Raw genomic sequence first — 13,944 nt, 5'->3', positions numbered from 1 at the left:
AAATAACTTTCTGGGCCTAAGACACACAGTTGCTATTTAAAAAAAAAATCAATTCGATCAACCAGTCTTTTTCATTATGTTTGTATGTCAGTTTATTCAAGGTTCCCAATCACATTTTACAGCTTCACTATCTTGGACTGTATTTGCAGTTCAAGTCAAACATGGAATGCTTAGACGTAAATAAAATAATAGAATAGAAAAACAAATACAAAAAGTGGCAAGTTTGAAACAATCAGAATTGCAACCGCATTGGGGGGGTACTACAGGGACAAGTTAAGGGTGTGTTCCAATATTAACAGTGCGCTCGGATAACTTTAACAAGATGTAACCGTGGGTGTGGGGAGCGGTTTTAGTCCACTTCCTCCATCCTGGATGTATCGTCGTCACCTTCCAATGGCGGCATCTCCTCAACGGGGCCGGTGATTTCATCCGGACTCGGATCTTCTTCGTCGATGCCTGGAAACATCGTCAGGAATTGCACATTTCCATCATGATGAACGGAAAGTGGCTCAGTAGGAAAACAGCTTGTTCAACTACTCACCGAGACCAAGCTTGATCATCCTGTAGATGCGATTGGAGTGAGTCTGTGGGTCGTCCAGCGTAAATCCAGAGGACAGCAGTGCCGTCTCGAACAGAAGGATGACCAAATCCTTCACAGACTTGTCGTTCTTGTCCGCATCTGCTTTCTCTCGCAGCGTCCCCATGATGGGGTGTTCGGGGTTGATCTCCAGGTGCTTCTTGGCTGCCATGTAGCCCATGGTGGAGTTGTCTCTGAGGGCCTGGGCCTTCATGATCCTCTCCATATTGGCCGTCCAGCCGTACGTGCTGGTCACAATGCAGCAGGGGGACGTTACCAGGCGATTGGAGATCGTGACCTGTGGAGGAAATCCAGTTGGATATATTCAATTGTTGACTTCAACCGGGTTCTCAGACAGCGCAAACATGGACAAATAAAGAGATTGTGACAGTTATGGTGCACTTGAGTCACAAAGTGGGAAATTTATGGCTCCATTTTCAGTTAACTGTGGTAGGTTTCAACTTCCGGTTTGTTTGTTTTTTGATTGGATGTACCTTTATTCGTCTCGCAGTGGAGAAATTTACATTTCGCAGCAGCGAAGTTATGAAAGGAAGAGGAAAGGAAAGAAAGAAGTAGAAAAACAAAATACAGCTTTTTTTTGCTTGATGGTATAAATAGAAATCTTATCCCATGGCAGACACTGGCGTGCTTCTAAAGCTGCTCGACAAGGGACACAGAGTCAAAAAAAATGCTCTTCTGCAGTCAATGTTTTAAAAATGTGCTTACCTTCTCTACTTTCTTCTCCAAAATGTCTTTCATAATCTTGCACAGGTTTTCAAACTGAGCCTTTTTCTCCTCTTGCTTCTTCTTTTCATCTTCATCCTCGGGTAGTTCAAGGCCTTCCTTGGTAACCGAGACCAGGTTCTTGCCCTCAAACTCCTTCAGCTGTTGAACACAGTACTCGTCGATGGGCTCGATCATGTAGATGACCTCCAAACCGGCTTTACGGAGCCGCTCCACAAAGGCCGAGTTGGCCACCTGGTCTTTGGTTTCACCTGAAAGGAAGACGTTTCCATAAGTATGACGGTTTCAACTGCTTATCAAGACACGGACATAAGCGACATGTTCACCTGTGATGTAGTAGATATGTTTCTGGTTGTCCTTCATGCGCGTCACATAGTCCTTCAGAGAAACCATCTCCTCTCCGGAAGCAGAAGTGTAGTATCTTAGCAGCTCTGACAGCTTCTTCCTGTTCTGGGAATCTTCGTGAATGCCGAGCTGCAAAAAATAAATGTGTCAGTAAAACAAGTCAGAGTCGACGAGGGATGCCGACTTTTGTCAACCACTAACTTTGATGTTCTTTGAGAACTGCTCATAACACTTCTTGTAGTTGTCTTTATCTTCAGAGAGCTCTGTGAAGAGTTCCAGGCACTTCTTAACCAGGTTCTTGCGGATGACCTTGAGGATCTTGCTCTGCTGTAGCATCTCCCTGGAGATGTTCAGGGGCAGGTCCTCAGAGTCCACCACGCCCTTGATGAAGTCTGAGAGAGAGGAAGACTATGAACAGCTTGTCCAGGAACCAAAACATGCTCTGCGGGAAGTCTGTACTCACTGAGGTACTCTGGAATGAGCTCATCGCAGTTGTCCATGATGAAGACTCTGCGCACGTAAAGTTTGATATTGTTCTTCTTCTTTTTGTTCTCAAAGAGGTCAAACGGTGCGCGGCGAGGCACAAACAACAGGGCGCGGAACTCCAGCTGCCCCTCCACTGAGAAGTGCTGTTACAAATAAATGCATTCATATTATTTCAGGGGATTCTCCTCCATAGTACTTACAACACCGGAATTTAGAAATGTAAACATTATTCTCAAGTATCTCTGCTATTCCTCTTTCGTACAGAGGGGCAGTACTTTTTCCACACCAGACCAACCTTGACAGCCAAGTGCTCCTCCCAGTCATTGGTAAGGCTCTTGTAGAACTCGCCGTACTCCTCATTGGTGATATCGTCGGCACTGCGCGTCCAAAGAGGCTTGGTTTTGTTCAGCTCTTCCTGGTCAATATACTTCTCCTTGATCTTCTTCTTCTTTTTCTTGTCCGAAGACTTGTCATGCTCATCGTCATCCTCGCCGATATCCTCCACCTCGGGCTGGTCGTCGTCCTGCTCCTCCTCATCCTTGTCTTTGTCCTTCTCTTTTTCTTTCTCCTCGCCTTCCTCCTCAGCCTCATCGTCACTCACCTCCTTGTCTCGCTCCTTCTCAACCTGAAGAAATACAATAAGGAATAAATGTAACAACAATAATTAAACATTTTAATTGAGATGAACTGATTGTCTCCTTTCACTTACATAGAGGGTGATGGGATAGCCGATAAACTGAGAGTGCTTCTTCACAATCTCTTTGACCCTCCGTTCCTCAATGTATTCCATCTGGTCATCTTTCAGGTGCAAAATAATCTTGGTTCCACGACCAATCGGTTCATTAGCTGATGGGGAAAAAGTGTCAACTTGCGTTGCAGATAACACCCTTTGTGTAAAAAGACTTCTGCTAAGTGAACTGTATGTACTCACTCTTGTCCACCATGACTGTGAACGAGCCCCCGGCCGCGGACTCCCAAACATACTGCTCGTCGTCATTGTGTTTGGTGACAACCGTCACCTTATCGGCCACCAGGTAGGCCGAGTAGAAGCCCACACCGAACTGACCGATCATGGAGATATCAGCTCCGGCCTGCAGGGCTTCCATGAAAGCCTTGGTGCCCGACTTGGCAATGGTGCCAAGATTATTGATCAGATCCGCCTTGGTCATGCCGATACCCGTATCGACCAGGGTGAGGGTGCGCTCTTCTTTGTTGGGAATGATTTCAATTTTCAGCTCCTTGCCGGAATCCAACTGGGAGGGGTCGGTAAGGCTCTCATAGCGGATTTTGTCCAAAGCCTACAGAGAGAAATTCAATAATTATTCAATTCACCTTCAGTCATATGACAACTCTGACCATTTAGCAACCTACATCAGAGGAGTTGGAGATGATCTCCCTGAGGAAGATTTCCTTGTTGGAATAGAAGGTGTTGATGATCAGGGACATCAGCTGAGCAATCTCAGCCTGGAAGGCAAAGGTCTCCGTCTCCTCCATTGGATGATCCTCAGGCATCTGAAGCACAAGAGATGTATGAACATTAAAATATAAGTAGTCAGCATCATTAGCCATTCATTTTCAACCATGCTTGTCCCGATACGAGTTGGGTCAGTTGTATTTTTTTTTTATGACAAACTAACAAATTGAAACTTCAGCGTCTTAATAATGGCCAGTGATTTAGGCATAGAAAAGTGTCAGCAAAGCAGGTAGTTCAACAGACTGCCTTAACCCGCCTTTAATCCCCTTTGGGTCTTGAAGTTAAAATCCCATGACAATCTGTTCTGAGAACGCTTTGGACGCAAGTGTTTCACGACTCCTATGACGTTCCGGTCCTATGATGACATAAACCCCAATTTACATGGAGGACAGAACATACTTTATATGATAGCACAGCTGTAAAGTCCTAACCACAGCACTACTGATGTCCACTACTAAATTGCCTGAAAATAAAGAAGCTAGATGCTGCAAATATTTTGACTTCCCTCACCTGTCAAACCCTACTGTTAGAAATGATCACAACAGACATTGTCCGAACCAAACAGTTGGATGTCAGAATAAATAGAACATTGAGTGGAAATTAAATGATTGTGCTTGCAAATATTTTGACAATTCACACTCTCCCTAGAGGCAGAGTTTCTTGTCAAGGCGTGTGGCTGCCGCTGCTCACCCGCAGAAAAAATATCCTGTGACTGTAAAGTGTCCTTGAGAGTTTTGAAAGGCGCTTATAAATGAAGTGAATTATTATTATGATAATACTTCCATTAAGGTAAGTGATAATACTGAAGAAAACGTTTTTTGTTGCATCTCTGGCGATGCAAAGCTCATCCGCTTTGGTTCAAAGGTCAAACAGACCAGCTTCTAGCGTTACCTTGGCGTGGATTCTTAGCACACATTGTTCTGTTTGTGAAAAAAAAATACTTAAAAGGAGAACTACTGTCATATTTGACAAGCGGTTGAGTTGTATGGCGTAATACGCCTCTGCGACGCCATCTAGCGGACTCACCGAGAAACTACGAGTTTCTAGAAGGTACTCTGCGGAGTTTCAATTGGAATCTCAAGGAAGCAATGAGTAATTTGCTCACAGGATTGCAAAACGTCTCTTTGACGCCTTATGTGTATAAAAAAATTAAACCTAGTCTGGCATCTTGCATTATACCCATTACACGTAAATTTAGACTGACATGTGCACCGTCATGGGCCATGTATTCGTCTTTCACGAGAAACTAAAATAAAACAATGGGAATGTAGTTCTTACATCTAAATAAGACGCAATGGAAGGATTACAATCAATGGTTGAACATCCGGTTTACTGCTAACAATACTGCGAAAAGTATCAAACGATCTACTAGCTTCAATGGAATTCGCACCACTAAAGGATGGAATTGGGTTTACAGTAATCGTTCAATTCAACATATTCAAATCATTTAAAAATATTTTCTTGAAAAAAAAACATGTTTCAGGGATGCAAGTACTCATCACGCGACAACACTTACAATACTATAACACGAGATAAACCAGTGAAACGAGAACGACGATGACGATTTAATGTGCAGGATTTGCAGCGGCTTATTCCCTTACCTTGGTCCTCGGTATTTGGTGCGCGTAAATTCGAACGTTAAAGTGCTCAGACGAGTGTCACAAGTGAAGACTGCAGATCTAGTTTTTTGCCCTTTCGAAGGCGTTCGAGAAGCGTCGACCAGGTCTCTGAGCTTCTGGAACTCTCTGGAATCTTCTTCGACGCAGCCGGTAAAATAATCGAGCGCTGGTTGGTCTAAATTATCTGTCGCTCAGGAAAATAGGGCGGGAGCCATTGAAGTGAAACGTCATTTAAACGCCCCCGAAAATAAAATTTAAAAACCGCGTGGGGTTCATGGAACGTCCCATAACGTTGGGAATTTTATAACTAGGCAAAAACCACTTTGTGACGCAATTACCTTGAAATAAAAGGCAACAGTAAAACACCCAAGGCAAGGGAAATTTGCACTTGTATTACTTGGTTGATTTTATTACAAATATGAATGATTTCATTTAAAAAAGTTACAAAAGACACAAGCTATATATTTCCAATGACTTAATATTTTTCTTTGTGGTTTAAACAGGAGACACCAAAAGAAAAAATAATACATTGTCCTCACTTATCATGACATCAGTGGGAAATGAACCAATGTTGTCTGAACGAAGGCAAGTGGACCGCTACATTAATGACTGTACAATATATAACCAAGAAAAATAGAATAGCTTGGAACATGTCAAAATAATATGTTTTGTGTAGTTTCACAGCAGCAGCTGGGATTCTATTGTGACAACACCACGTGCTCTCATTCCTTTTTTACATTATGTCAGAAAGTTAGTTGGAAACAAAGACTGAAATAAATTACACAATGTGAAACTGAAAGCAGATCCGTTTAGTCGACTTCCTCCATCCTTGACGTGTCATCATCACCCTCCAGAACTGGCATGTCTTCTTCAGTAGGCTGAATGAGGTCCTCAACCGCTGAGTCATCTTCATCAATGCCTGTGTTCAATGTTCAGTATTTGTGTGAACGTCTTAGGTTTCCTCACAATTATTTTAGGATAATCTAGACTAAAACAAGAACAAATGTATAATGACTCACCAAGACCAAGCTTGATCATCCTGTAAATGCGGTTGGCGTGCGTCTGGGGGTCCTCGAGGGTGAATCCAGAGGACAACAGTGCCGTCTCAAAAAGAAGGATGACCAGGTCCTTCACCGCCTTATCATTCTTGTCCGCCTCTGCTTTCACCCTCAAGGTCTCCACGATGGGATGTAGGGGGTTGATCTCAAGGTGCTTCTTGGCGGTCATGTAGCCCATGGTGGAGTTGTCCCTCAGGGCTTGAGACTTCATGATTCTCTCCATGTTGGCCGTCCAGCCATACGTGCTGGTGACAATGCAGCACGGTGATGAGACCAGGCGGTTGGATACCGTCACCTTGAAAGAATGCCGCATTTGGTCATTTACGCGGCAAAGACGCAATGATAGACAGTTAGGGTCTCCTGCATGCAAACCTTTTCAATCTTCTTATCGAGGATGTCCTTCATGATCTTGCAAAGGTTCTCAAACTTAGTTTTGAGTTCCTCCTGCTTCTTTTTGTCATCCTCATCCTCGGGTAGCTCAAGGCCTTCCTTGGTGACTGAGACCAGGTTCTTGCCATCATACTCCTTCAGCTGCTGGACGCAGTACTCGTCAATGGGCTCGATCATGTAGATGACTTCCAAGCCGGCTTTACGGAGGCGCTCCACAAAAGCCGAGTTGGCCACCTGGTCTTTGGTCTCACCTGTTCCAGATGTCAGTTGGTAATATGATTTACATGCGAAATAAGTGTGCAAATGTAGCAAAAGTGGAGATGACAACAGTATGATGACAAACCCGTAATGTAGTAGATGTGCTTCTGGTTGTCCTTCATGCGAGAAACATAGTCCTTCAAAGAAACCATCTCATCTCCAGAAGCAGAAGTGTAGTATCTCAGCATCTCTGAGAGTTTCTTCCTGTTCTGGGAATCCTCGTGGATGCCAAGCTAAAACATAAATGCGGGTCAATAACATTGGCTGTAGGATTCTTTGAGTGATGTTGACTTTGAGATCAATCTACCTTGATGTTCTTTGAGAACTGCTCATAGCACTTCTTGTAGTTGTCCTTGTCTTCTGCAAGCTCAGAGAAGAGTTCCAGGCACTTCTTGACGAGGTTCTTGCGGATGACTTTGAGGATCTTGCTTTGCTGCAACATCTCTCTGGAGATGTTCAGCGGTAGGTCCTCAGAGTCCACCACGCCCTTGATGAAGTCTGCGAGGAAACAAAGGAAGCCAAAATGGTGAGTTGTGAACGAGTTAGCAAAAATACCTGAAGGGGATCCTTTAGATTAAAACGAGATACTTACTGAGATACTCTGGAATCAGTTCCTCACAGTTGTCCATGATGAAGACTCTGCGCACATACAGCTTGATGTTGTTCCTCTTCTTCTTGTTCTCAAAGAGGTCAAACGCTGCTCGTCTGGGTACAAAGAGCAGCGCCCGGAACTCCAATTGTCCCTCCACGGAGAAATGCTGCAGACCCAACGAAAAAAAGCCACATGCTTGGATGGATCATGTTGCAGTAATTTCATGGACAAAAGAGCTGCAGTTGGCTTACCTTGACAGCCAGGTGGTCCTCCCAGTCATTGGTGAGACTCTTGTAGAACTCGCCGTACTCTTCGTTAGTGATATCATCAGGATTACGGGTCCAGATGGGCTTTGTCTTGTTCAGCTCCTCCTGGTCCATGTACTTTTCCTTCACCTTCTTTTTCCTCTTATTCTTGCTCTCCTTGGTGTCCGCGTCCTCATCAGAGCCAACGTCCTCGATCTCGGGTTGGTCCTTGCTCTCTGCGGCGTCTTTGTCCGCATCCTCCTCCTTCTCTCCTGCCTCGAGATCAACCTCCTTCTCTCTTGTCTTCTCCACCTTGAGAGTACCAGACGTTCAATATGATCTTTTCGGTTCCTTTGCAGGAATACAAAATGTATTGAACACACTCCCTTACGTAAAGTGTGATCGGGTATCCGATAAACTGAGAGTGCTTCTTCACAACTTCCTTGATGCGTTTCTCCTCGCAGTATTCCGTCTGATCTTCTTTGAGGTGCAGGATTACTCTTGTGCCTCTGCCAATGGACTCCCCTGAGAGGCAGCAACCAGGAGATCAATAATCTCAATAAGTGGAGTGATAAAAATCCATCCGTCGTCAAATAAACACGGCAATAAGGATTGTGGATGAGCTTTCGCCAATCCCAGCTAAGCATTGAGTGCATTGATTGTTAAAGAATTTTTTAATTTACCAGTATCAGGACGGACAGTGAACGAGCCCCCGGCCGCAGACTCCCAAATGTACTGCTCGTCGTCGTTGTGCTTGGTGATGACCGTCACTTTCTCAGCCACCAGGTAGGCCGAGTAGAAGCCCACGCCAAACTGACCGATCATGGATATATCCGCACCGGCCTGCAGGGCTTCCATGAAAGCCTTGGTGCCAGACTTGGCAATGGTGCCAAGGTTATTAATCAGGTCAGCTTTGGTCATGCCGATCCCCGTATCGACCAGGGTCAGGGTGCGAGCGTGCAAGTCGGGCCGGACTTCGATCTTCAGGTCTTTGCGGGAGTCCAGTCGGCTGGGGTCGGTCAAACTCTCATAGCGGATTTTATCCAAAGCCTGTCAGAGGGAATCTCATTTGTACTCAGAGGCTCTACTTCTTTTCCACCTCGGGCGTAACCGTCAAAAATCAAAGTTCAGCATGTAACTCGGCTTTAAGATCACAGTTGGATTCAATCAGGTGATAAAACTAAACGCAAGAAGTGCTTTGCATGCGCAGCTAGCTAAAGTATTTTGTAAACAGTACGCTGTGCCGCGTGTGTTGAGGCATTCTTACATCAGAGGAGTTGGAGATGAGCTCCCTGAGGAAGATCTCCTTGTTGGAATAAAAGGTGTTAATGATCAGGGACATCAGCTGAGCAATCTCAGCCTGGAAGGCAAAAGTCTCCGTCTCCTCCTCCATGGCATGTGCGGCCTTCTCGGGCATCTGGCAGAGAAAATAAACCCAATTCAAAATTGATTCGTCTCTTAAACTACTTTCGGAATGGAGGCACGGATGAGTCGGAGCCTATCCCAGATGACCTTGGGCCACCATGTGGGATTCATAGAAGGTCGTCAGCTAATTTCAGAGAGTATATCCAGATGTGGACTGCGGATAATTTTACAATTTAGCGGGTTTTAAGAACATGGGTGAAAACCAGAAGAAAACTATATCGAAACACAACGTGCAAGCTCCACAATTGCCTTGTCGAAGTTGTGTCTTTATGGAGTTGTGAGGCGGGGCTTAGCAGCTGCTAATGTTGCGCCAACATATGTCCCTCATGTCAATCAAACATCTTTGACCATCCCCCTCTCAATGGGTTACCTAACACCCCTATGTTCAAGGAATCTGATTTATGATGAAATGAGAGTCTTTATCAGCAAAGAGTTGTGGGAGCATAAACATTCGTCAAATTAACTACTGCTCCGAGCTCCTCCGTGTCTGGTGTTTGCCATTGCGTTCGGGCTCAGGGTCACCCTCCACACCATGTGCTCATATCCTGCTTCGGTGTCATTAAAATACTCATGTACAAATCACTCAATTGCCCCACAAATTACTACACATTGATTGTGTTTGATTCGGACTTACCTTGAATATGAAATATGTGGCGGTCGCGTCTATCGATGCCTTTTGTGAAGCGTTCCAAATCTAAATGGAGCCGTGAGTGGCTGCTCCCTCCAAGTGAGTGTCTTTGGACTCGAAGCAGACTCCCATGGAACATTGGGGGTCTTTTTATACCTCAGTGAGGGTGGGGTGGGCTTCTAGAAGCTCCTATTCAGAAGGTTCCCGAAAGACACTTCCACTACCAGGGGGGGCCGGGTGGAGCTGGAAACGCCAGAGCCTTAAAATTGATGTGCCCTTTTAGGGCAGCAAAGTCACAAGCAGTGCCTGTCAATCAAGAAGAGAGCTTTGCTGATAGCCATTAGGCTGCACGATCCCCCACCCCACCACCCTGCAAGTTCTCACAGCTGTGGATTGCCTTTGGCTATCAGCTGCCGTGACACACAATGCAGGCCTATAGACGGATGCCTATTTTTTGGAAGCACACATTTTTACTTTTGGGACACCGGCCACACACCTGTGCAGTGATTTTTTTTTAAATATCGAAAGCCATTCAATAAAAGCTATACATTCCGATCCCACTCCAAGTTGTTGATCAGAATCAGAATCATCTTAAGTGGTCAATTTGTTTAGTGTGAGGAGATTGCCTCTTTAGCGCTGGTATTTGGTAGAAAATAAATAAGTTGAGAATAATAATTGCATTGTTGTCACTTGAGACTGTTCCTTAACATTTTGAAATAATATATATTTTGTAGCCAGTCTGGCCCGTTTGGTGACTTCGCAGGTTGCCGTTGAAATGATGTGGTGAAAACTTTGCATTGACTTTGTGTGAAAACGACACATTGCATTCACACAGCATGTGTGGTTTGAGTAGAGAGGCAGATAATAATAATGTAAGTTTTTTTTTCCTTTTTTTGTTCATTGTGGTCTTTGGGAGTGACCACAAAAAAATTATAGCTTTTGAATTACTCTTTTTTTTAAACAAGCGTTTCAATTTCAAATATGTGAGGAATTAAACACATTACAAAGAGACTATTAAGATCCACTTTAGTCCTTTTGCTTTCTTTTCATCAGTCATCTGACCTTTCACGAGACACTTGAGCTGACACGCGACATTTGTGATTTAGGGTGTGTCTGCGGCCTTGAGTGTTGATCTCGGAAAGAAATGTTTGATTAAAAAATTATGCGGGATGACCAGGCGGTTGCATTACATGACACTTGCAGCACATTTCATGTTATGTAATCCAAATAATGGCGGTTGAGAGAGAGTCGAACATTCTATGCTTGTAGTTTTGCAATCCATGCAAAACGATTTTGCCTGTGATGTCAACGATTAAGAAGAAGGTGGGAGGAGTAAAACTACTTTCTGTTAGCTGACGTCACTCATACCTCATAATATGATTGACGTTGTATTTTCCCTGAATGTAGTACCACGTTGTGTCCACACGAGGGCGACACACACCCACAATGTATTGGGTGCTGAAGTCTTCGACTTCCATTTATTATAATAATACATTTTATTTCTAAGAGCCTTTCAAAACTCTCAAGGACACTTTACAGTAACGAGATTCCTCCCAAATTTTAAAACGTTTTGTATATTTTTCTGAAAACATTTTTCTTAAAGTGGAGGAAAACAATTTTAAAAACTGGCTAAAAAGTTAGTTGAAAATCTATAAAATGCAAAAAATGGTAACAGAGACAATTTAAGTAAAATGAATGAAACTGATAAAAAGAAAGACTTGAATATAATGTGACCAATGTCGTCAAAAGTATACAGTGGAAATCAATGTGTGCCATATTGTTAGTAAACGGAAACTGCAATTGCCTTGCTGACCTTCTCTTTTTGCTCTTCACATCCTCAAAACAAAAAACAAAATAATCTTGAACAACTAAAACTCCACATTTCCCACCAAAATCCACAACGGGAACGTGACATTGTTTCATTCGTCCTCGTGTTTTTATCATTCTGCACACTAACAGGGAGGGGGAGGATTATTGCTTCAAGGTGGAAAAGGTAGAAGAAAAAAATCCATGTGGAGGCGTTTCATAAATACTAAGCAGAATAAACATGTTTTCTTATCAGAAGGCCGCTTCGATGATATATTTTACACATCCTGCTGATGGAAGCCCGAGAAGAAGATGGAATTCCAAAGCAATTTTCAATTACATACAAAAAAACCCTGTATGTGAGAGTGTGTATGTGTGTGTGTGTGTGTGAGAGAGCTCGTTTTAAAAGCAAGGGCTCACAAATGGAATTTAATCTTGAGAGCAAACGTGGGAAGTTTTGACAAGATGATGAATCACGGCGCATGATGAGAAGATGTGATTTGCACTTGACTTCATCAGTTCATATATAAAGCCAGTTATCATATTTGTATTAGGCATCATTTTATTGGTTGTGATCATGCTCAGCAGGCAAAAAAATACCTCATCTGCTTTTTTTGTAGCTTTTGTTTTCGTGAGACTGTGTCCCTTTCAGGTGAGTGACTTTCCCACCTTTTTTTTGCCCCGCTTGAAGTCCTAATAAGGCTCATTTGATGGCATGCAGCCCGGAGATTAGATGTGTCAGAGCTGGCGTGGGCCCACATTGACATGGTAGATCTGGGGGGCTCAAACCTTCCAAAGTCACTGATGCTTACTGGGGAGAGTCTGAGACACCACTAACACTCGGGGATTTTTCACCTGCTTAATCCTCCTTTTTGAGAAAAAAGAAAAAAAGAAGATCACAAAAAACAAGAGTATAGTCACATACAAATAAATATCTTGTTAAATAAGACAATTCGATCCTTCACAAAATATACTGAAATATATCATGGGCAATTTATGTTTTGCAAGAAGTACCAGGAGAGAAGGCATTAGCATCGGCCTTTTAGCGAGGTTGGCAGCGTTCATCGGTATTCCGCAGCTCGCCTCAGTGTGCCGCGAGTCCTTTGCTCGGCAGGGTAAAGCGTAAGGTTAAAATGGAGATTAGGCTTGGTTCTCTAATGAAGTTTATCTCCCCCTCGGTTGCCACATGCACCTGCACACCTCCACGGAGGCAAGAGGACCAAAGTCAGGGAGTTCAGGACTATGTCTTAGAAGGAACTGAAGAAAAAAAAAGACCCGATACTAATTTCACAACTTCTTCTTCTCTGCTGGTTAAACATTTCAGAATCACAGAATAATGTGAATTATATTTTGTCCATGAATTCTTATTAAATACCTCCAAATTGATTTTCCCCTGTTGTGTGGCTTCCAGATGTGTGTTTACGTATGTAAGCATTTAGCCAATCAAATTTCAGCCATCATTTGTTACCACGGTCAGAAATCTACCTGGATGCCTTCACAATTGGTGCAGGCCCTGGAGCAGAAAAATCAATGTTGATGAAACTGTTGCTTTAAGCAATCAGAGTTCGAGATGGCAACCCAAAGCCTGCTCGAAGGCACTGGCAATCAGTTTTCTCAAACTACGATTGACTAGTCACATGATTGACTAGTCTCTAGTCTCGCCAATCGTGGTATCACTAGCCACGAGTGATAAGTGCATACTGGCCAGATCTAGCACACTGTATCTGTAGCGAGCTGCAGAAGAAAATAAATTTTTGTGTTGATTCAATAGCAATTTTGTCAAACCACAATGGCTGAAGGAGGAGAAGAAATGGATTTGGTTGCAGATTTACTGTTAAAGCCATTTTCAAGACGGACTTTTCAAGAATAGACGGACATCATTCAGATTGGACAGCGCCAAAGCTAGCAAAAGTAGTAATTAATATTGTAATTGTATGAGGTTATCATGAATACACATGTTCATATTAAAAATTCGAAGAGTTCAATGACAGTATTTCTTCAGTTTTTTTCATGTCACAAGTTATTTCCTGGCCAACGGGACCCTCGAGTGGACGTGTAGTAATATCACACCATACTCGCAGATAATCGATTCAGACATAGCACGACTGAAGGCCTGGGAGTTACATGCACGGCCCACGACTGCTTAGAACGACTGGATTCAAAAGTAACGCAAATTTCGTGAAATAGTCATGCATCACCAGCATCAGTATGGTTATGGATTTTTAAATTATTCTTAGTTTTTGGGCCAAAATGGCGACGAGCTTCAGTTTATTTGGTCAAAATAATTACATCGACTT

The 13,944-nt window shown here is 43.4% G+C and overlaps 2 protein-coding genes and 1 long non-coding RNA gene across 3 annotated transcripts in view; all 3 read right to left on the bottom strand.

The window, feature by feature from the left end:
* Nucleotides 1–65: 65 nt before the first annotated feature.
* On the bottom strand, nucleotides 66–5,386 carry LOC148883840 (heat shock protein HSP 90-alpha). Its single transcript, XM_089022785.1, has 11 exons — nucleotides 5,228–5,386; nucleotides 3,524–3,664; nucleotides 3,084–3,450; nucleotides 2,862–2,998; nucleotides 2,448–2,777; nucleotides 2,130–2,295; nucleotides 1,868–2,058; nucleotides 1,648–1,795; nucleotides 1,304–1,572; nucleotides 542–875; nucleotides 66–456 (listed from the first exon to the last, which is right to left on the bottom strand). Exons 2-11 carry the CDS (start codon nucleotides 3,662–3,664, stop codon nucleotides 350–352), a joined length of 2,190 nt encoding a protein of 729 aa, XP_088878911.1. The 5' UTR covers nucleotides 5,228–5,386; the 3' UTR covers nucleotides 66–349.
* Nucleotides 5,387–5,626: 240 nt separating this feature from the next.
* On the bottom strand, nucleotides 5,627–10,004 carry LOC148883839 (heat shock protein HSP 90-alpha 1). The gene is made up of 11 exons (XM_089022807.1): nucleotides 9,848–10,004; nucleotides 9,056–9,205; nucleotides 8,472–8,838; nucleotides 8,180–8,313; nucleotides 7,795–8,100; nucleotides 7,544–7,709; nucleotides 7,259–7,449; nucleotides 7,037–7,184; nucleotides 6,676–6,944; nucleotides 6,265–6,598; nucleotides 5,627–6,164 (listed from the first exon to the last, which is right to left on the bottom strand). Exons 2-11 carry the CDS (start codon nucleotides 9,203–9,205, stop codon nucleotides 6,055–6,057), a joined length of 2,175 nt encoding a protein of 724 aa, XP_088878933.1. The 5' UTR covers nucleotides 9,848–10,004; the 3' UTR covers nucleotides 5,627–6,054.
* A 2,219-nt stretch (nucleotides 10,005–12,223) lies between these two features.
* The window catches only part of LOC148883838 (uncharacterized), a 30,476-nt gene continuing 28,755 nt past the window's right edge, over nucleotides 12,224–13,944 (bottom strand). The window contains exon 3 of the long non-coding RNA XR_016118556.1: nucleotides 12,224–12,515. This is a non-coding gene — a long non-coding RNA (uncharacterized LOC148883838). The remainder of the gene's footprint in view (nucleotides 12,516–13,944) is intronic.

This window comes from Hippocampus bargibanti, linkage group LG19 (assembly GCF_051943395.1).
Source record: "Hippocampus bargibanti isolate YZ-2025 linkage group LG19, ASM5194339v1, whole genome shotgun sequence".
Lineage (NCBI taxonomy): Eukaryota > Metazoa > Chordata > Actinopteri > Syngnathiformes > Syngnathidae > Hippocampus > Hippocampus bargibanti.
This window is presented reverse-complemented; position numbering and strand designations above follow the sequence as displayed.